This window comes from Podarcis melisellensis, assembly GCF_964234715.1.
Source record: "Podarcis melisellensis genome assembly, chromosome: 15".
In the NCBI taxonomy this organism is placed as follows: Eukaryota; Metazoa; Chordata; class Lepidosauria; order Squamata; family Lacertidae; genus Podarcis; species Podarcis melisellensis.
Window position 1 is genome coordinate 33415064 of NC_138532.1, and position 23155 is coordinate 33438218.

The window sequence follows — 23155 nt, forward strand, 5'->3', positions numbered from 1 at the left end:
TCCTTCTAAAAAATAATAATCAGGCCTATCTTTAGTAAATGGGGACAGCAAGCTCTCTTGAACATGCCTTGAGGATTGCTGCTTTTCACAGATATTCAGAATCCAACTTCATTCATCCGCTGTTATTCTCTTCCCTGCAGGTGTTTTGCTAGACATTCAGCAACATTTCGGAGTCAAGGACAGCGGAGCCGGCTTGCTGCAGACAGGTAAGAGAACTGTTGAGTGTGTTTTCCCTCCTCTTCTGTGCGGCTTCTTAATCCAAGGTCACAGTGCCCTTGCAAGTGAGCGCTGGCTTGGTTTTAAATCGCAGCTGGCTGGCAAACGCCGGTTTTTACATCCTTGCGCCCTGCTTTGACTCAGCTCAGCTGCAGTTTGGCCTTCAGCGTCCAAGCAAAGCAGAGCAAGGCAGGTGATGGGTGTGAGGAATGATATAGATGCTTGTAGCATCTTTTTTTCTCTTGGGCAAAGAGCATCTCAGTATCCCAGGTAAAGCAGACAACGTCCTCTGTTTTGTGTAGCTTTGGGGAGCTGAACTGAACCTAAGGCAGTGCTGAGCCTTAGGAAACAGATGACGGTCATAATAATCGCCATCACTTTACAGTGGTACCTTGGGTTACAGACGCTTCAGGTTACAGACGCTTCAGGTTACAAACTCCGCTAACCCAGAAATAGTACCTCGGGTTAAGAACTTTGCTTCAGGGTGAGAACAGAAATCGTGCTCTGGCAGCGCGGCAGCAGCAGGAGGCCCTGTTAGCTAAAGTGGCGCTTCAGGTTAAGAACAGTTTCAGGTTAAGAATGGACCTCCGGAATGAATTAGGTAATTAACCCGAGGTACCAGGTGGCACTGTGGGTTAAACCACAGAGCCTAGGACTTGCCGATCAGAAGGTCGGCAGTTCGAATCCCCGCGACGGGGTGAGCTCCCGTTGCTCGGTCCCTGCTCCTGCCAACCTAGCAGTTCGAAAGCACGTCAAAGTGCAAGTAGATAAATAGGTACCGCTCCGGCGGGAAGGTAAATGGCATTTCCGTGCGCTGCTCTGGTTCACCAGAAGCGGCTTAGTCACGCTGGCCACATGACCCAGAAGCTGTACGCCGGCCCCCTCGGCCAATAAAGCGAGATGAGCGCCGCAACCCCAGAGTCGGCCACGACTGGACCTAATGGTCAGGGGGTCTCTTTACCTTTACCACTGTATTACCACAAGCAGATCATCCTGATGGCTTTTCACTGGTGGCTTCCCGTTGGTGGGAATTCTCTCCCCAGGGAGAGCACCATCATTACATATCTTCAGGTGCCAGGCAAAAACATTCCTTTTTTAACCACGTCTTTGGCTTTTAACTATCTGTGGCGTATTAGAATGGGTGGGATGCTTTAAGACATTTTCCCCTAGTTTTAATGTATGTGGGTGTTGTGGGGTTTTTTTGTAAGCTGCTTTGAGTTGCCACAGAAAAAAGAGTGGCTAATAAATTTAATAAATGAATGATTCAATCTTGGGTTCTCCAATACTGTAGGACGGCAACCCCAATAATCCCGTACCAGTTTATAAAATTAGGGGTGCGTGCTTTGAGAGGGTTTTGGAACATTTAGCCCATCACAGGAAGGTTCTAAGAGGGGTCATGAAACAATACAGTTTTAATGCTGTACATCAAACAGTTGCAGTATTTGGGAATTTTGAATTTAGAGAAAAGAGAAAGTAGCCTCATTGGCGGCCCTATTCTCGTGCGTCCCAAAGTCCATGCAAGGGATTTTCGCAGGTGGGTTGGACGACCCACCTGCCAATCACGGCACATTGTGATGGCACCACATGATTGACTGGTCTGTTGTCCCACCCACCTTCCAAAGAAGACCTGGAGCCAAACGGGTTCCCCACCCCGGCTGCAGAGCTCTCTGAATCTTCTGCCAGCCGATCCTGGCTCGCAAAACACGTGGCCAGATGGTGCTCTTTTGTAAAGGCGGTGTTTGGTGAAGCTGCTGCACGCGGCACATACTGCAGACAGACGGCCTTGGCTTTTTCCAAGCCCGGCTAGAAAGAAGCCGCATCTCTTGGTTGCATCCAACGCAGCGTAGGCGTGTGTGCATCAGGGACCTTATTAACTAATTCCGTTCCTTGTTGCACGGTGGATATTATTCATATAAAACCTAGAACCCGACTGTACGTCTGTCTTCCCTCTGATCTCCCACCCCAGAGTACCAAAATTAGTAGCTTGTTCCTGTAGAGCAAGGAAGATGGTGTTTGCAGTTGGTTCAGGTTTCACACCAAACCATGGTTTTCCCTAAATGAGTCTGGTTCCCAAACCACAATGTGGTAAAAATGTGCACATGAATCATTGATTTGTGCATCCTCACCCCATATCCTGAGTATCCTCAGCAGGGTGGAGCAATGTCCCCAAACCAGAGCTTCTTGGTTTGGATGTAACACTAAACCTTGGTTTGCACCAATTTGTGGCTTTTGGTATATTTTGCTGTCTGAGCAAAAGCAACTGTTAGGCTTAACACATTATGGCAGAAACTTGGATAGGCTAAAGTTGGCCACTGTGAGAACAGGATGCTAGACTACATGGGCCATTGGCTTCATCCAGCAGCCTCATCTTATCTTCTTATGTTGTTGGTGGTGACCCTGAAGAGAGAGGTTTGCATAAAGCCCAAGAGCCCAGATGGGGCTGAATACAGAAACACAAGGCCCAGCGATGAGCAAGGACTGTAAACCAAGGCTGGTTATTTTAGCATTCCCTGAGCGACTTCCCTCTGCAAGTGCACTCCCCCCCCCTTCTTGAATTCCAATATAATTTGACAAATGTCTCTGTGACTCTTAAAGAATGAGGATCGGCAGAGGCTACTGCCAGCCTCACTTTGCTGTGCGTCTTCAGATGTTTTCAGGGATTTGAATTAACCTTGACACAGGAAAGAAGTAAAAGGCAGGAATGGTTTTCAGCTCTGCGCCTGCACTTTAACTGATACTCACGCATTCCCTGCGTGGAGCGGAGAATGGTGACATTTCAGCTCTCTCCTGCTTTGCTCTGCCGGTGCATGTTCAAATGTGCATTTTGGGGGGAAAGGTCTGGATTTTTACACGAGAGCAACATCAAAGCAACAATGCTTTCCCAAGCCACTGGTGTGGTTTTTTGATCTGGTTTTAGGAAGCTGGTGGTATGACTTTGTTCCCCTTTCCATTGGAATAACCCATGGTTCAATTTCTCTGGCTTGCCTGGAAGCCACAGGGCAGACAGGATACCATTTTACCTCTGTGCTGAGAAACCACAGCCCTTCTGCCCTGCCTTTTCGGGGTTAGGGAACACCGCTGCCCAACCAGGTTGACTGTTGGCACCTTTCTTTGTCAGCAGCGCCGGCTCTACTATTAGGCAGAGTAAGGCACTTGCCTCGGGCGGCAGATGCAAAGAGTGGTGGCAGTACTGGATCTACATTGGGGGGGGGGCTGAAGCTTGAACTGTTATGGGGGCCCCTTCACAAACAACAATGAGGTCTGGGTAACCACTGTTATCATCTTCAGTGGGGTTGCTCCACAACAGATGGCTGCATTTTTTTAACGACTGCATTTCAGATTTTGATTAAAATTGCTGTCCTGCATTACCACACATGCCAAAGTCAATAAAGTGAGCGAAAATTCCCTATGCCTTATAGTTTTCGAGCTCCTGCCAACCTAGCAGTTTGAAAGCACGTCAAAGTGCAAGTAGATAAATAGGTACCACTCTGACGGGAAGGTAAACGATGTTTCCGTGCGCTGCTGTGGTTCGCCAGAAGCGGCTTAGTCATGCTGGCCACATGACCCGGAAGCTGTATGCCGGCTCCCTTGGCCAATAAAGCGAGATGAGCGCCGCAACCCCAGAGTCGGTCACAACTGGACCTAACGGTCAGGGGTCCCTTTACCTTTACCTATAGTTTTCGAGTTAAGCAGGGGGATGGAAATGTTCTATACAAGCATGATGCATCACAGAATGATGAAATCGGGTCTACTAGACCCATTTTTTCTAAAGCAATGAGGACTAAAGTTACTTCTGGGGACCCTGAAGCTTAAGCTTCCTGAGTTTCATAGTTGATCCACCCTTGGGTGGTGGCCCTGGAGGAGAGATCTGTGTGCGGCCCGTGGTGGCCGGTGCTTATTGCGACTGATAAGTCAGAAGGCAGGGAGTCCAACTAGGGTGAAGCCATAGGCAAACGATAGGCAGGGGCAGCTAGGCCTGGTTTTGTCCTCATCCTTCTCCATGTGGGCAACACTAAGGCTGGAGAGCAGGAGAAAGAGGGTGTCAAAACTCAATGCCACCCCCTTGCTGTGCTTGTTAAGCAAGTGAGGACTGGCGAAGGATTAGGCTGAGCTTGGTGCCCCAGTTTTCCTAATGGACTGGCACCCACTTGGCCTTCTCTGTGGTCCCATCAGCAGTGATGAACTAAAATTTAATTATCAGTTGCCTTCAAGTGTGTGTGTGTGTGTGGGGGGTCAGTTTATTCTTTCCCTCAGGCCACAAAGTGTCTCGGGCTGTTCCTGATTGTGATGCCCTATTAAAGGCAGAATAGTTCTCAGCAAGGCACCCCATGGTTGGAGTAAATGGAAAGGGACTGGGTGCTCTCCGAGTGTTAGTGGACTCCAGTTCCCATCATCCCCATTCCTTGGCCATACCGGCCGGAGCTGATGAGAGCTGGAGCCCCAGAATGGCTAGAAGGCGACAAATTTCTCTGCCCCGTAGATTTCTAAATATACGCTGCTAGGGGTTGACTGAATCCTCTGTATAAAAGGATAGAAAGGAGCAAATCAAACATAGCATAAACAAGAGAAAACCTAAAAACAAAACCAAGCAAGGGAAAGAATGGTATATAAACAGTTCAAGGTAATTGTTCGCCTCCTCTGCAAATTTGTCTTCATTCTCCATTTCCACCTATAGTTCTGTTTTCAGCTGCGGTCAAGGCTGGGGCTTAGAAATCTGAGCATAATTATGGCTTCTAAAAATTTGAAGTTGAAGGTTTTGGGCCTTTGAATAGCTGTTCCTGTGGAGTTTTGCAACGAAGGAAGAGGTGTGTTGGGATGGGAGAAGCTCAGACTAGGGGCAAGGGCGACAGGGACCCCAGGGGCCAAACGTGTGACATCATTTGATGGTTTCCTGCCCCTGTGCTGTTTTGCCACTACAGTGCCACCTCTCCGTGTGGCCAGAAAAGGCACTGCAGCTTTCAGGCCCAGCAGCTCAGGTGACCCGAGGAGCCAATAAGATCCCTCCTGGCCCTATATAACTGCAGCCTCTAGCCCAGTTCTGCAGTTCAAGCTGATGGCTTCCGGGACCCGCTCAACTGCCTCGCCAGAAGCGTCACCTTCACAAGTTGTTTGAGGGGGCCCAATGCGACAGCCTGACGTCACGCGTGTGACATCACAAGGAGCCAGGGGGTGGAGCCAAATGCCACCTGAACATTGAGGGGGTACAGCCCCCTCCCAAAAAACATTGGGGTCCCCAAAACTGCCTTGGCCCCAGGAGTTGGCGTGTATGCTCCTTGCCATTAGTGAGAGACATGGAAGCCCATATTACTGTTAAATGGGGGGGGGGGGGAATCTTAACATTGGGTGGGTGTGTCCAACAGAAGCCCTTCACATGTGATTCTCAGCTGTCTTATCTGTCCTATACAGGCCGGTGTTTCTGGCTAAAGATATTAATTTGCATGCTTCTTTCTTGTTCCTTAAAGGTAATTAGCAGACTTCGTTCTCCTTTTATTTTTTTAAAGACCTTGGGAACCCCGGGTTGCTGAATGCAGGAATTTTTGTTGTTGACTGGGAAACTGGGGCATCTCTCGTTCTGATGCCAGACTTGGGTGGTGAGGGCTGGTTAAAATGAAGCCAAATGGAAACCGCTGAGAAATAAAAGAGGGGGGCATTGGCATGCTCTGAGTAACCCAGGGCAGTGAGAATTAGACAAATTAATGAAGGATAGTGACTACCGTCTGGTTTTGGACTACAAAACCCATCGTCCCCAGCTAGCAGGACCAGTGATGAGGGATGATGGGATCTGTAGACCAAAAACAGCTGGAGACCCAAGTTTGGGAAACCGTGCCCCAAGCAGAGAGTCTCTTCCCATCCTAGCTAACGTTGATCCCTTTTAAATTGGAAGTGCTTGGGGTGGAAGCGGAGACCAGGGTAGCATGATGGTTAGAGTGTTGGGCCAGGACGTGGGTTCAAATCCCTGCTCAGCTGTGAAGCTCACTTGGTAGCCTTGGGCCACTCACAGACTGTGTACACACAACATTTTGTCCTAGAATCAGTGGAGACCGAGTATTTGTTTTTTCTACGTACACCACGCACAAACTAGATCGGTTGCATATCTTCTGACCCCGAAAAGCTCTTCTTGAGAAACTGGTTTCATTCTGAAAACAAAAGTTTATTGTAGATTGATTTTTGCATTACCCTGTCCTGCAAGCAGGACCTGAGCATAAGGCCTCTCCCCTCCTGAGTTTTCCAGCAACTGATACTCAGAAACATTGCTGCCTCTGACAGGGAATGCAAATTTTGCCCGATTTTCATATTTTTGAAGGACTCTCCCCTAGCACAATGCATTTCACAAGTTATTTCCGCAAATACATCCATTTTCATTTGGCTAGGGAACTGCAGCCCTAACCTCTGAGAAACGCACACTTCGAACGATGGTTGTGTCTCGTTATTTTTCCAGGAAGGGTGAATTTTAAGCAAGTAAATCCAAACTGAACCAAATTTCTCCCGCGTCTCTGGTTGTGAGGGGGATATCTTGAAATCCAAAGCCCATTTGAGGGCTTTCGGTTTCCCTCAGTTAATCTCCTTATTCTGACATTGCGGAGGAACTTTCAAAACACCACAGCAGGTTTAATGATATTAATCTCCTACAGCACCCAGGTTTTGTATTTGAAAATAAATCAAATTTGTACGTCCTGCTTATCCCCTGTGTTGGTTTTATTTTATTTTATTTCTTCAAATCAAAAAAAATCAGCAGCACCTCACATTTCCTGTCAGAGAGCCAAGTTGTCGGTTGAATGGCTTCTCCCGAGTCGGAATAACTGAGCAGGACACTCATGGGTAGCAGTGCGTGAAGGAAGCTATGGAGCCCGGGAGGATGAACTGCTTTTTCCCTCTTCATTTAATTGAGAGAGAGAAAGAGAGAGAGAGCGAAGAATCCAACCACATACCAAAAAAGAACTGGGACATATTTGAGAGAAACAGCGGCCCACCTGTATCAGGGTGGGTCAGGCAACTGAAGGCAGAAATAGATACTGAACTGCCCATCCTGTCTCGTTAATTCAGCCTTTCCTCTGATTTTTTTTTTAAAGCACAATTATAGCGAAACAAATGCATTTTTTCCTCTGTGTGTTTGTGTGTTGTAGTTCCAAAATACCACCCCAAATCCGCCTCCCTTAGGAAGGAACTTAAATGGAAAGGGCGTATGTTCTGTTTCTTTTCTCGTCTCTTGTTTTCCCCACCCCCACCAAAAGCAACATTTTAATGAAATTATAGATCCACAGAATGCAAGGTGGAATGAAACATGGGGTGCGACGCAGAAGCGCTCGATCTGCCATAAATGCTCAGCAACCATGTCATGCAGAAATTGACATTAGTTTTCGTTCAGTGGCATTACGGAAAGCTAATTTCTGTTCTTTTGCTGAAAAAGCATGTTTATCTCTTTTTTAAAAATATATATATATATATCTTTTTAAAAATATATTTTTAATTTTATTAGTTTTCAAAGAAATGGGATAGAAGCTCGTATGCTCTGTTTCTTCGTGTTTACTTCTCCCTTTCAGCCAGCAGTTTTGCATTTGCCAGACTGGGACTTGGTAGCTTAACCAGCGCCATTTTAAATGGCTCTGGTGTGGCTCGCCTCTGAAAGCGGTCCTTTTCTGCTTCTCCTTCCTGGTCTACAAAATGGCTGCCCAAACCAAGACCACCCTTCACGCCATGCATTTAAAGTGCTGTGATGCTGCTTTGAACAGTCAAGGCTTCCCCCACCCCCCAACACACAATCCTGCAAATTGTAGTTTGTTTAAGTTGCTGAGATTTCTCAGGAGAGCTCTATTCCCCTCTCAGAGCTGGAAGTCTCAAAGTCCCCCATGAAGAGGGATTGATTGTTGAACCATTTTGTAGCTCCCTTTGTGGGCTGGAGGTTCCCCATATGCTCGTGGTGTATCCTCCGTAAGTAGCTATGTCTTCCCAGTTAGCAACTGGGGGAGGGGTCTGTACCCTGGCAGGACCCCCCTGTGGTGCCTCCCCCAAGCATCCTTTAAGATCAGACACCAAACCCTCCCCTCCATCAGGCTCCAGGTGGCCAACATCTTGGTTTTCCATGACACCATGGAAGATGGTTCAACTTCTAGGGCAGTGTTTCTCAACCTGTGGGTCCCCAGATGTTGTTGGACTACAACTCCCATCATTCCTAGCCAGCATGACCAGTGGTCAGGGATGATGGGAGTTGTAATCCAACAACATCTGGGGACCCACAGGTTGAGAACCACTGTTCTTGGGCATTGTGGAAATGGCCACCGTCTGGAGCTGCCGGTGCCATCGTTGAAAGACCTCCAGAAACCACATGGGGTTCCACCAGATCCCACTTTGCCGAGGTCCCTTTCAACCCAGCCTTGTGGGAGCGCCAGGTCCAAGGCCTGCCCACCCCTTTAGATGGAATTTCATACCTACTTCTGTCCCCTGCATCCTGCATCTATTCCTTCCTCTGCATCAGAGGGTTCTTCAAATGTTGTCGGGCAGGCCTGCAACCCCAGCATCCCCTGAACCAACATGGCCAATGGCCAGGAGCTGTCCTTCAACCACACCTGCGTGGCTACAGGTTCCCCATCCCTGGGTTTTGGCCCAGTGTCTGCCTGTCGACTAGCCTAGGTATGCGCTCACCTGCATTCCGTTGTGCTGGAGGGTAAGCTAGGTGGACAAAGACCTGTCACCAGAGCTCAGAAGCCCCACCCATCACATGCAAACGCGTCACAGGTATTGATTTGTGCCTAACAAGACTCGCTGGCAAGCAATCTGTCTGATAGGCTAAGAGTCGTTTTCTGAATTTGTTTACAAGTCAATCAGTGTTTGGATGTCTCACGTAATTCGAGGCTCCTGTAAATGTATAGCTGTGACAGGCTTGGCCTCGTTATTGTGCCATCTGGGCTCTGTCATCTCTTTGTTCTTGGCAATGAATTTATTCCTTTGTCCGCCTCTATGCATCTCTTCCCCTCTCCGGTCATGTTGTACATCAGCATCAGTCTTTTAATTGTTGGCTTTTAAATGTAACTTGCTAATACAAGGAGGGAAAATGGAAAATATTAGCAAGACGCATTGCACAACGCAGGGTGACATCTGCTTTTAGCCAACAAATTATTTGTAATGGGAGAAAATGTATGCAGAACTGAATGCTGCTCAGATCTCACATTTCCTGATGGGTTGCTGTTTCCTGATGAGCAAGTTAGTTTGCTGTTCATTTTTATTCGAATTATTAACAGCTTCTCCAACATCTTAGAGTAATAATTAAGTGTGTGCATGGAAGATTGTGTCCTGTCGTGCGTTTAATAACACTCCCAAATTCCATCGCAAAAAAAAATCCAAGACAGTGATTTTGTAAGGCTGTTACGCTAATGGTTGCAATCCTGCACTCACTTACTTTGGGAGTAAGCCAAAGTCTGTGCAGATCAGTGAGACTTATTTCTTAGTGCGCATCTATAGGATTCCACTATAGGTTTACCAGTTCATCTCATTGATTATCAGCACAGTCCTATGCTTAACTTGGAAGTCATTTTCACTGTGTTTGATAGGACTGTAAGCATGCTTGAGATTTCATTACACAATTTTTTAAAATTATTTTTCCAAATCATTACAAATCAAACCAAATTAAATTTAATACCATTTCTTAAAATCAGCTTTCCTGTTCCAAACATGACCACCACTATTTTCTCTCATAGTCTCATCATTTCTTATTTAGAGTCCAGCTGACATCCTTCACTTGCTGTTTAACCACTCTTCTAGCTGGCTGCTTTTTCCACCTTACAAGCATCACCTCTGTTACATCTTATAAATAAATAATCCGTTTCACGTGTGTAATCCTTCATATACATTGTTGTTCCAGACCGGGTTTGCTGGAACATTGTTCAGTTCTTTGCAATGTTTATCTGGATGGTACAAAATCACATTCCATTCCTTCCACTGTTTACAGACTAGCGTAGGAGCTGCAGCCATAAATAACTCACAGAATGCATATCCAAACTCCGCCATTAAAATTCCACTCTGGAGTTCTTCCTCAGCACACAGTTAAAAGCAAGATCTTTCCCTCAAATTCAGCCTCTTTACCACATCTGTTCAGCAGCATTTCATTCCCCCCTCCCCCCACTGCATTTCTCCAACAGCAGTCCAGGAATAATTTTAAATAAAGTCCATTCATCCTCAGTCGAGGGGGGGTGGCATATAGGAAAACCTTGTTAAATTCCTTGTTGAGCTTACTTCGAAAAGGGGGGGGGGCTTTTGATTTAACAAACAGAGTAACATACAGTGGTACCTCAGGTTACAGACGCTTCAGGTTACAGATTCCGCTAACCCAGAAATAGTGCTTCAGGTTAAGAACTTTGCTTCAGGATAAGAACAGAAATCATGCTCCGGCGGCGCAGCAGCAGCGGGAGGCCCCATTAGCTAAAGTGATGCTTCAGGTTAAGAACAGTTTCAGGTTAAGAACGGACCTCCAGAACGAATTAAGTACTTAACCCGAGGTACCACTGTAGCAGCGGCTACACATGACTCTTTCATTATGCAGGGAGGACAATGAAAAAAAGAGACCATTTGGAAACCACAAGAAAGCACAAAACACCTTGTTCTCCCCCTTCCTTTCCTGGCTATTGTCAGGATTCTTAAGCTTCAAAGAAAACATTCAAACACTGCAAGCATGGGCTTGCATGCTGACTGATTGCAGCCGATTAGCATATGTAGGTCCAGGAGTGCCTCTTGATTAATGCCAATTGTCCAAATTATGGAGGAACCAGCCATAAATCATGCCGGAGGCTGTTCCATGGCAGGGACACACTCCCAGCTCGCACCCGCTCTGCCTTTCAACTTGGCAGACACAGGCTTGAGCGGCACATCAGGATGCAGTGAGCTCCCCAGACCCCACTGGGGAGCGTTGCCAGGATTTGTGCCTCATAAATCCTGGCTTTCCTCTGCCTGGACCTCCTTGCAGCCCACAGAGGAGCTACGGGGAGCGGCTGCCATTGACTCGTGACATGACCAGAAACCCATGTTTGAGATTTCAATCTAGTTCACATTCTGATGGACTAAAGAACTGCTGGTGAATTGTGGAGCACATCTAACTTACTTTTAACACAAGTATGTGTAACAAATTGCAAATAACAACTAGGGAGCGGGGAGAAAATTAATTCGGTTTGTATTTTAAAATGAGTCGTGTCAAGTTTGCACTTTATGAAACAGCATGAGAACCAAAACACAGCTATCCTTTGACATTCACGTGTATCTGAATTTTGCATGCAGTTCTCCAACCAGCGCTTATAAAAACGCATTCATTAGGTAAAAGTGTGCCTAAAATTGAATAAATCGATTTAAAAGTATACAAAGATGCATGCTATTTGGAGACGTAGCTGGCAAGAAAATGTCTGCATTAATTAAAACTGCATATAAAAACGTGTCTATTGGGAGAAATTCACCATAAAATGTGGAATAATTTTCGAGAGGATTTTTCAAGAGAAGTTGTTGGTGGATTGTTTTTTACAAATTGCTGCAGGAATGTGGGGAATTGGGGAAACCTGGAAGTGACAGGTCTCTCCATCTCTAGTGGCAACTTAGCAATGCCTATGTAGCACAGCCTAGTGGTTAGAGCACCTTCTTTGCAAGCAGACGGTCTCAGTTCCAGCCTCTGATGTCTCTAGATAGGGCTCGAAATGCCTGTTGCCTGAAACTCTGGAGACCTGTGGTCTGACTTTGTAGGAGGCAGCTTCCTATATCCCATGGGAACAGGTTTTCTAATATAATTGAGGCTGCTCTGCATGAGCAAAATGGGCTCCTCCTTCCTTTGCAGGCGGTTGGATTTTCTCATATGCAAGGTAATGCAGATTTAATCAGGGCCATGAAATTAATTGGCTAAGATGTCATTAATTGGGTGACGACTCCTATTAATTTGGTTGCAAGCTTATGTCGGTTATCTGGGATAGCCACTCTCCCTTCCTGCAGTTTCCAACAACTGGTATTCAGAAGTATATTGCCTCTGACAGTGGAGGCAGAACATCGCCAGCAGGGTTAGCAGCCTAACTCAGGGTTAGCAGCAGACTTGAGGTTTGTAGATATACCCCACCCCCCAAAAAAAACCAGTACAGCAGCTATACAAGCAACACTGACTGGGGTGGAGTGGGGGAGCTGGTGGGGGGAGGGAACGGAATGGAGTACTGTGGAGCTGGGCACTGCTGACTGGCTGGCTGAAACCCTGAGCAGGAACACTCCATACTGCAACACCCAGCTTAATTAACTTGCACTTTTGGATACCCTTTGTAGGAGGGGTTGTAAGGTAAAAGGTAAAGGTACCCCTGCCCGTACGGGCCAGTCTTGCCAGACTCTGGGGTTGTGCGCCCATCTCACTCAAGAGGCCAGGGGCCAGCGCTGTCCGAAGACACTTCCGGGTCACGTGGCCAGCGTGACATCGCTGCTCTGGCAAGCCAGAGCTGCACACGGAAACGCCGTTTACCTTCCCGCTAGAAAGCGGTCCCTATTTATCTACTTGCACCCGAGGTTGCTTTCGAACTGCTAGGTTGGCAGGTGCTGGGACCGAGCAACGGGAGCGCACCCCACCGCGGGGATTCGAACCGCCGACCTTTTGATCGGCAAGCCCTAGGCGCTGAGGCTTTTACCCACAGCGCCACCCGCGTCCCATAGGAGGGGTTGTACAGCAAGGGAAATCTGTTCTCATTTAGTACCAGTGGGGTAACTGGAAGCATGTAGTTGGGCATTTTGGGGAACAAGATGCTGGGCTAGAGGGAACCTTGATCTGAACCAGCACAGCTTCCATTATGTATTTATGGAGTTGGCTAAAGAAGAAACGCCCAAGAACAGGATTCTATGCTGTTGGTTACTAGATCTTGCAGGGAATTTTCCAGTGTGTGCTAGCAGGAGATACTCAACTCTGAAAAAGGTATCTCAAGTAGGGATGTTGTATAATTCTGATGAGAACAGAAATTGGGGCAGGGGGATTTGTGGATGCTCACCTATTCTTTTCATGTCTGCAACAGAGATCAATCTAGCAAATACAATTGGTATTTCCTGTTATTGCTTTCAGTTTGCAAACGGCCTGGATAGCTCAGTCGGTTAGAGGATGGTGCTGATGATGCCAAGGTTGCAAGTTTGATCCCCGTATGGGACATCTGTATATTCCTGCATTGCAGGGCCTTGGGCTAGATGATCCTCAGGATCCCTTCCAATTCTACGATTCTATGATACACAATTGTGTTTCCCCTCCCCCATTTGCATTATGTTTCCTTTGCATTGAAAGGAATGGAGTGGGATAATGTCCAAACAACGCAACGTGTGTAACCCATTACGCAACTTGCAAAATTGACATTGAGACTAATCATGTGGTTTGTGTGTTTTTTAATTTTTATTTCAAAACCCCCCAAAAATACAAACATCAAATTCAAAATCCATATTCATTTTTGAACATAAGCCTATTGCATAGATTACCTAAATTAAAATATATCTAATTGCTCTAGGCTTCCCTTTGCTATATGTAAATACAACACAATTAACAAATTATATTATGAATGATATTATAGATTCTCATATACCCCCCACTCCCCTTCACCCATCTGTGATCTCAATATTTTACTTCTTCCATCTTGTTGTGTTATTATAATTTAATAATTATTCAATTGATTCTATTATTTAATCATGTGGTTTTTGACGGAAGAAGAACTGCAGCAGAACAGAAACAAAGCTACAACATGCAGTGAATATAGACCGGGTCAGGAAGCGATGTCTTCTGACACCCCTTGTCATTGAGCAAATTATTTCACCCCTATATCTAAATAAAGCAGATCTTTTGGCAACTGTTGGTGCTGTCATAGTTTTATTCCTCTTTATCGAAATCCTCCATTCCAAAAAGCTTTCTGGAGTTGCTTTTAAAGCTCTCAGCCCAGTCATCGGTCTACACCTCCTGCCAGCTCTAATGGGAGTTGTGGTCCCCAAAATATGGAGGGCATCAGATTGGCAAAGGATGCTGTAGGTGAGGAATTGCACACCAGACAATTCACCCACGAGTAGGAGAGATGACTGGTGCTTGGTTTGGGGGCAGCATAAGTTAGCACCTGCTCAAGTTTGGGAAATGCTTCTTCTTCAACCCATCTCTTTGCTTCTCTCTCCTCCTACAGTTTTCATCTGCAGCTTCATGGTAGCAGCCCCAATATTCGGCTACCTGGGGGACCGTTTCAACAGGAAAATTATTCTCAGCTGTGGCATTTTCTTCTGGTCGGCCATCACCTTTTCCAGCTCCTTCATCACTGAGCAGGTAAGATCAGGTGCAGAGGAAGCAGTGGGTGCTCTGCAGCTTATTCTGGGCTGTCTTGATCAACTAAGTATCGCAGCTTTGCTTCTAAGCTTCCATGTGGAAGTTTTGCTAGCTTAAAAAGAGAGAGAGGCAAAAGTCTATTTATTAATCGTATGCAGTGACATAGAAAAATACCAGCAGAAACTTTTGTCAACTGAATTGGACAGACCTTCCCCTCCCTAGCGTGTGACAAAACCCCACCGCCCAGGGAAGATTTGCCCCGAAACAACCTCACCGTTGCCTCTTTGTCGCCTCTGTTTTGCCCTTTGAGCTCCAAGCTCGTCAGGTGCAATTTGGTCTTGGCGTGCCGGGCGCTGCTCTTGCCTAATTTTGGGAGGCTAAATATAGCATCCTCCAGCAACCTCCAAGTCACACACCTGTTTCTGGACCCAGGAGTGGGAAGGGGTTGTTTGTGCCGGAGACATTGCTGCTTTCTGTTGCCAGCGCTGTGACGCCACAGTCCTCCACAGCTGGGAACAGAAATGCTCCTGTTTTGCAACCTGCTGTTGAAGAGGGCTAATTAATGTATTCCTGGCGAGATCAATCAAAGTCGTGCCGGGCCATTTCCCTCCAGAAGGAGGGAACCAGCCAACCATCCCACACTCCTCTCGTCTCCTTGGTCCATCTGCATTCCTGGGATCACCCTCATCCTGTCACACCCAGATGGTGAGCAGCCACCCACGTGATCCCACGGGGTGTGCCGTTTCTAATAATTGAATGCTGGTTGTCACCTCGCAGGGAGGGGGCAGATGTTGCAGGCCGGCCGGCAGCGCAGGTCCATTTCCCAGGACTATTCACTGTTTACATTCCCAAAAGGGATTCCTGCCTCTGCCACAGGCTTTGCCTTGTGACCTCAATCCCCCTTCTCTCGCCCTCTCAGTTTTCCTTTCAGTAAAATGGGTCAGGTATCTGCTTCGGCAAGACTTGTTTGGTTGCTAGTGCCCGGCGTAAAGGGCAACCTTCCTCTCAGTTTGCTGGGCAGGTGGTTCATTTTGGTGTGTTTTTTTAAATATAATTTTTATTAAGTTTTCCATATTTAATTACATTTCAGAATCAAAAATCAAAGAATTTATAGCTTAAAGCATTGCTTAAATCAAACTCCTTCCCTCCCTTTAACAGACTTCCATATCACTTTACCAATTTCTTCACATTCCTATATTTCACTTTTTTACCTTATATCAGTCTTAAAGCAATCACCTTCTTATATGTAAATCAGCTTCTTAATTTCCCATTACCAAACATTTCAACTTAAACCTACAAACGTTTTCAACTTTTTACAATTTTCTTTCATATAAAGTATAAATTTGCCCGGGTCCTTTTGGAACAGTTCATCACGGTGATTCCGGATCTTCCCCGTCAGCTTTGCAAGCTCCACATACTCAACCATTTTTACTTGCCAATCTTCCAAGGTGGGGAGTTCTTGTTGCTTCCATTTCTGGGCCAGGAGTATTCTTGCAGCCGTTGATACATAAATGAACAAGGCCAGGTGGTTCATTTTGAGCTTGTTTGCTTCACTTACGACAGTCCCTGGCCTTGTGGCCGGCAGGGCCTCATAGCTGCGGTCACTTCCAGGGGTGGCTGGGTGTGCCTCGGAGACAAAGGACCCCACCTTTCCCCTCACACTTTCCACTTGGTGGTTGGCCATCATGCGGTAACTTCTCCTTTTTTCCTTTTCGAACCTCACGTCAGGAAGTGGTGTTTTGCCACATGTTGTAGGTTACCGCAAGCGTGCTATCTTGAGGTGAAACGTGTCTGTGCCTGCCTCAACAACAAAACAAAACAAAACCCCACCCCCAAAACCCTTCATTTCAAGTTTAGATACCTTGGGGATAAAAATACACATTTAATTATGTCAGTGGGTGCATGTCTGGGCTCCTCAGCTGCCGACTGCGGTGTGACAAAAAGGCGAGTATTTCTTAAAAGCCTTTGGAGCCGCCATCATACTTTGCTTGGCTAGTCACCTCAGAGTCACAAGGAGTGGGGTTTTTTTAATTGATGGGAAGCAAAATGGAATATCCACCCTGCAGGGTGTGTTTACACTAGAGTTTTAAACTGGTTTAGAATGCACAAGTGGGATCTGCAACAAAATGTTGCAGTGTGGCCTGGGGTGGGTGGGTGTGGCCTAGGGGAGTCCCATGGGCCAGATTGAGAGGACTTGGAAGCCTGCATGCAAAGCTCCCCATTGCTGCTCTAGCAGGTGTCCTATCATACAGAAATAGCCTGATAGAATCACAGAATCCTAGAACTGGAAGAGACCCCAAGGGTCATCTAGTCCAACCCCTTGCAAAGTAGGAATCTGGTGGAAAGAATATAGAAACATAAGGTTTATTATTCCTGGCAAACAAGGCCATTCTGAGTGCCAGCTCACATGCTGCTGTCATGGAGCCACAATAAGAAGGTCTCATTGGAGAAGCAGCAGGAAGGAAATAAAGCCTGAGAGAGAAAACCAACCTGCAGGTAGTTAAGAAGGAATCAGCAAGGGAAGAAAAGGTTGTCTTTCTGCCTGCTGCTTCAGGTAGCTTATTGCATGCTTTGTCGCTTTACTTCCAACATATCAGGGAGAGCTTGTTACCAGTTCTGTCATGATCGAATGATAAAGCTCTCCATTTCCCGCACAGTTGAAGAGTGGGGCATGCTTTTTGGTGTTCCAGTGCTCATGACAAATACCGTTGTCCAAACGAATCCCCCCACCTCCAGTTACCAGCTGCTACATGTTGCTTAATTTAAGCAGCCAAAGGCTCTCCTTCTCTGCCAGCTCTAGACCTCGTCCATTTCTCCTGCCTCCCACCAATTTCCAAAAGGCAAGAGGACATTTCATTCCTCATCGTGTTTCCTTGTGTACCTTTTAACTGACCTAATGGCACTCCTACAATCGACACCTCAAAACGTAGCTGGGAAGGCCCAGTATGTAAATTCTGGCATCTGGGAGGTGGTCAGTGCCTCAAAGCCACCCACTTTCTCATTGTCTCCCTTCTCTGTTGCCCCTAACGAAGGCTGGTCCATTAGGGAGAATGGGGCACTGCCCCACCAGCCACAACTCCGTTCCTGTCTCCTTCCTTACAACCAGTTCAGCGGCTGGTTCTGCCCATCAGCTTCCTCTTCGTCAAGGCTGCCCTTGGAGAACCCATCAGGGAAGGATCCTGTGAAGTATAGTTTGTCAAGGGTGCTGAGAGCTGCTGGGAGACCCCTGTTCCTCTCACAGAGCTACAGTTTCCTCCAGAAACTGCTTTAACAACAATCAATCGCTCTTCCCAAGGAACTCCATGGAATTGTCCAGTTCTCTTGTTTTGCAGCCATCAGTGCACGCAACTGCGTTTATTATTTTATTTCTATTATTCTGTGTTTTTCTCCTCTGCCACGGCAACGGTCATCGGGAAGCATTGAATCCATTAATGGGAACGCAATTAACAGGATATCTGACAGGGTCACTTTGCAGCATCCTGTTCCTATGTTGGCATGTTAAAATACAGACTTTGTTCTCCCTCTCTCTCTCCCTTTTTATAACTTTGGCAGCTAGCAAAAGGCTTCCCGTATTTGGGAGGTGAGGTGCAGTGTGAGAATGGATAGCCGGCTTGGAAATTCCCGGAATAAGCTTAGTTATCGTGCCCTTTGGTGTCTCTTCACTGCCAGTTCATTCTCACAATGTGGATGGCCCAAGTGGTACCTGCAACAAATTGTTGCAGAGTGGAAGACTCCTGTTGAGGTTGACAGCCAGCTAGCCGACCGCTAAGCTGCAGAAGTACTTATGCCAGGAAGAAAAATAACATTGACCAGAGTGGCTGGGGCAATCCAGTCAGATGGGTGGGATACAAATTACTGCTGCTACTACTACCACCTTCAAGGCAGACAGTGAGCTTTTTGGCTATCCATGGGTGTGATTTCGGGCCTCCCACATCCCCCAAACCCAAAGGGTACAACTGTCACTCCTTTTGTCCCGTGAAACCAGGTGTTCATTTTTATTTTTAACCTGCGTTATTTTTATCCCACCGCTCCTACTTTCAAGGCAAGTTGCAAATCAATACAAGGGGAGTTTAGCATTCCGATTTGAAGGTGAAACCGGTGATCTATTATGTAGAGGGAGCAATAAAAAGCACAGCTAATTATACGGCAGGAACACATGCATCCTGAAAGGGAAACCCATAATCAGCTGGCGCTTCGTCCAGGACACCTGCCAAGATAAGGTGGGCCTGCACACCCTCCTGGAAGTTAATTCGGAAGGTAGGCAGCCACCCAATTCAAAGAAATATTCAGCGATTAATCATGCAACGTCCATTTAAATCTGCATCTTAAAAAATTGTGGGGGAGGTAGGAAGAAAAATGCTGCAATAAAGCAGGAATGGGGAGCCTGTGGGGGAGAAAGCTAGAAGTATATAAAATTATACACATAGTAGAGGAAGGTTTTATTTCCCTTCCCCACAACACTACAACTCAGGGATGTGCAGTGAAGATTTAGGACAGAGTACTTACTCAGGGACATTGGTGGCACTGTGGGTTAAACCACAGAGCCTAGGACTTGCCCATCAGAAGGCCAGCGGTTCAAATCCCCGCAACGGGGTGAGCTCCCGTTGCTCGGTCCCTGCTCCTGCCAACCTAGCAGTTCGAAAGCACGTCAAAGTGCAAGTAGATAAATAGGTACTGCCCTGGTGGGAAGGTAAACGGCGTTTCCGTGCGCTGCTCTGGTTCGCCAGAAGCGGCTCAGTCATGCTGGCCACATGACCCAGAAGCTGTTCGCCAGCTCCCTCGGCCAATAAAGCAAGATGAGCACCACAACCCCAGAGTCGGCCACGACTGGACCTAATGGTCAGGGGTCCCTTTACCTTTACCTTTACTTACTCAGGCAACACAAACTAGAACTGGCTCCTGCAGGAGGCAGTGATGACCACCAGTTTGGATGTCTTTGAAAATGGATGAAACAAATGGTGGAGAGGGCTATCGATGGCTACTAGGCATGGTGTGCTGCCTCCTCTGTCAGAAGCATCAATGCTTCTGAATATCAGTTGCTGGAAAACTCAGGAGGGGAGAGGCCTCTCATGCTCAACCAGTGTGGTATAGTGGTTAAGAGCGATAGTCTCGTAATCTGGTGAACCGGGTTCGCGTCTCCGCTCCTCCACATGCAGCTGCTGGGTGACCTTGGGCTAGTCACACTTCTTTGAAGTCTCTCAGCCCCACTCACCTCACAGAGTGTTTGTTGTGGGGGAGGAAGGGAAAGGAGAATGTTAGCCGCTTTGAGCCTCCTTAAAGGGAGTGAAAGGCGGGATATCAAATCCAAACTCTTCTCTTCTTCTTCAAGAACTGCTTGCAGGTGGAGCAAGGAAGCATGAATCTGCAAAGTTTTGTTTTCAAAATGAAACCAGTTTCCTAAAAAAAAAAATGCTTTTGAGGGTCAGAAGGTACTGTATATGCAACAGATCTAGATTGTGCCTGGAGTACGTAGAAAAACAACAACTCCTCCATCTCCACTGATTCTAGAATAAAACCTTACGTGTACACAGCCTTTGAGTGGACCAACACAAGTGAGCTTCACGATTGAGCAGGGATTTGAACCCTTGTCTCCCGGGTCCTAATCCTGTACCACAGTGGTTCGGCTGCAGTGCTGCATACACCACGGCTTCAAGTGCCACCTCTTGACTCTGGTGTCTCCACCACCACCACCAGATGTCCACCATCAATAGTGGACCCCAATCGACTTTCCAGGACGAACGTTTCCCTGCCCCTTGCTTTAATCTAATACAAAAATCTAATACAAAAATTCAGGAACTTTTTCCCCTCCTTCATGGCAATGACATGTTCTGTGTGCTGAGCTATGGCCTTCTCCTCTACAAGGCCTTAGGATATTTTGGTCCCAGCTATGTGTTTCTAAAAAAACAACAATACACCACAAGAATTTCAGTTCCACGTAAACGTATCTCAGGATCTGGATGCGTGGAAGCCTAGCCCAGAGGCCTCGCAGCTCTCTCCGGGATTTCCTGCAGCCTCCGATCACATCACATGCGTTTTCTAATGCTTTCTGACCCCGGGATTTAAGGATCATGTGCTTTTTGAGATGGCGAGGCAGTTTGCCCCTGGGCTTTAGACATACTTCAGCAGATTATCGCTTTATCACTGGCTGCGGAGCTCTTGGAGAACAGTAGCGTAATTCTCCTTTTCTTAAGCAATTTAGAAGGAGAGCAAGAGGAGCAGGGACACATTTAGGCTTATTAAAGTATGGATTACTTGCATGGCTGGCCGTGCACGGATGCAGGAATGGGGTGTTGGTGAGGAATGCTAGCGTGGGGAGGGGGTTCTCGAACCTTTGCAAAAAATACTATTTCGATTTTAATGCACTTAAAGAGATTGCAGAAGAATACCAGGGAGGAGTACATTGCCGGGCTGAGCCAAATTTTGACGGGCAAAGAGCTTTGGTGTGCTGGGGGTGTTTCCTGCAAACTCCTCAAAGCTGCTGTCTTTTTCTTCACAGCCTGTTCGCAGCTTCCCTCTTTTCGTACAGTGTTTTGAAGACAGTTTTTTTCCTTTTGCTGGCTTGCGATGAAGCCAATCAGGATTTATATTATTAGTATTAGTAGTACTGGTAGTGGAAATAGCAACTGTAATTTAACCGCTTTCCAAAAATGTGTCTCGGAGCGATATACATAATGCAATGAAAACAGCCTAAAGCAGTTAAAAGGAAAATGGAAAATAACAGCAGCTTAGTTTATTATTGTTGTTGTTGTTGTTGTTGTTGTTGATAGCCAAGAGGGGATTTGAACCCTGGTCTCCTTGGTCCTAGTCCAACACTCTAACCACTAGGCCACACAGGCTCCCTACAGCAGCTTAGTTTAGAAGCAATACAAGGTCGCCATCTATGGCAGAGACTTGGTCATCCAACTGGGAAAGCGCGTCACAATAAAAATATAAATCGCCTTTGGAAAGTGCAGATACTGTTGTATCTCGACAGCTGCACAGAACAGGGGCATCTGCACTGAAAGCCCTGCTCCGAGTTACTCCAACTATGTAGCTAGCATCATAGCATCGCTGCGCCAACCAGATTTCAGGAAGTGATGTCATCGCAAAGCCTTGACATGTGAACTGTACTTCCTGCCCTCACTCTGAATGGTTGGGTGTTTTTGTGCCCCTTTTGCAGCCCCCCCTCCCCGTTATTTCAGGGAGTGGAGTAGGGTATTTCACAATGGGGACGTCATTGTTCCATGAAATTCTTGCACACACCCATTGCACCACAGCCTTGGTTTAAAATACTGTTGCAGACTTAAAAAGGATCAAAAGTTGTCTTGTTTATTTGTCCTGTCTCGAATTATTCCCAAAAAACACACGAAAGGAATGCCAGGCAGTCGCCGTGTCATTATCATACAGCAAGTAAGGCTAATGACTCAGCAGCCATTTGACATTTCTTTTGTATGGGTGTAATATATCTGTTTACTCAAAAGGACAATGTCCCAGACTTTAACCATCCATTCTGAGTTGGCTGGCAGTATAGATATATATATTTCTGTCCTCCATTTTCCTGTAGTTGTTATTCTGCTGGCTCCCAAAGGAAGGCCATTCCCTCTACTTCCGACATTTAGACAGCGAGTGCCGATTGTTATCATCCTCACGCATAAGAGGGAGGTTTTGGAAGGCTTGAGGGAGTGTCCCAGTTTGCAGAAGCTCGCACACACACACAAATTAGAGGGCAGAAACTCTCAGAGTGAGGGAAACCCTGGGAACAGGCCGCTGAGGACTGGGCATCCTTGAAGTCTCTGTGTATACGTGCCAAGCAGGTTGTGAAGGCTGGTTTGCACCTCAGCTCTCCATGGCTTTGTCCACTCAAGGCTAGAGAAAAGGGAGAAAGTCAGTTCTGCTTGTGTTTAAATTTGCGCTTTCCGGAACACTGTGTGGGACCTCAATGCAGCCACCTTTCGAAATTAGAATTTCTCCGAATTTTGCAGTCCAGTTCTCTAGCTATGAAATTTGCACAAGCAGGTGGGTGGGTGGGTGTTCAACGTCTCCCTTCCCTACTTGTTTCTAAATCAAAATAGTCCTTCAAAGGTGTTGCTAATTGAAATATACTCGGAGTCGAGAGTGGATTTCATGCTCTTTATTCAGCTCATAGTGGTGAGGAGGAATGGAAGTCCCGTCAAAGTATCTGCTTTATATACGTTATTTACACAATGGGCTGCATGTGATTGGCTAATTCCAGAATTCTCCTGTAGGCCAATCAGGTTGGGGATTCACTTCCATCTGGAGTAGATTGGGTGGCTTCTGCAGACCAATCATACTGCTGCATTGTTCTAGGACCAATCAGACTGCTGCATTTTGGATCCTATTCAACTCAATACATAACACTAATCCCACAGAAAAAGTTACAAGAAAGGAGCTGCCAATTTAATATCAGGAACAACTTTCTGAGAGTAAGAGATGTTTGACAGTGGGGAGGTTGTGGACTCTCCTTCCTTGGAGATTTTAAAGCAGAGGTTGGAGGGCCATCTGTCATGGATGCTTTAGCTGAGATTCCTGCATTGCAGAAAGTTGGACTAGGTAACCCTCGTGGTCCCTTCTGATTCTACAATTCTATGATTCTTCTCCTCAAGTAAAAATCCTCAAATATATATTTGTGTGCGCGCACGCTTGTGCATTTGCGTTAGCAGA

The 23155-nt window shown here is 46.6% G+C and overlaps 1 protein-coding gene across 2 annotated transcripts in view; it reads left to right on the top strand.

The window, feature by feature from the left end:
• SPNS2 (SPNS lysolipid transporter 2, sphingosine-1-phosphate) overlaps positions 1 to 23155 on the top strand; it is a gene marked incomplete at its 5' end in the record, with an annotated part of 92537 nt that overhangs the window by 36727 nt on the left and 32655 nt on the right. For both annotated transcript variants that reach the window (XR_014163243.1, XM_081890444.1), the window contains 2 exons: positions 141 to 206; positions 14358 to 14494. Coding sequence is in view for 1 of the 2 variants with exons in the window: in XM_081890444.1 (XP_081746570.1) it covers positions 141 to 206; positions 14358 to 14494 (203 nt within the window). The remainder of the gene's footprint in view (positions 1 to 140; positions 207 to 14357; positions 14495 to 23155) is intronic.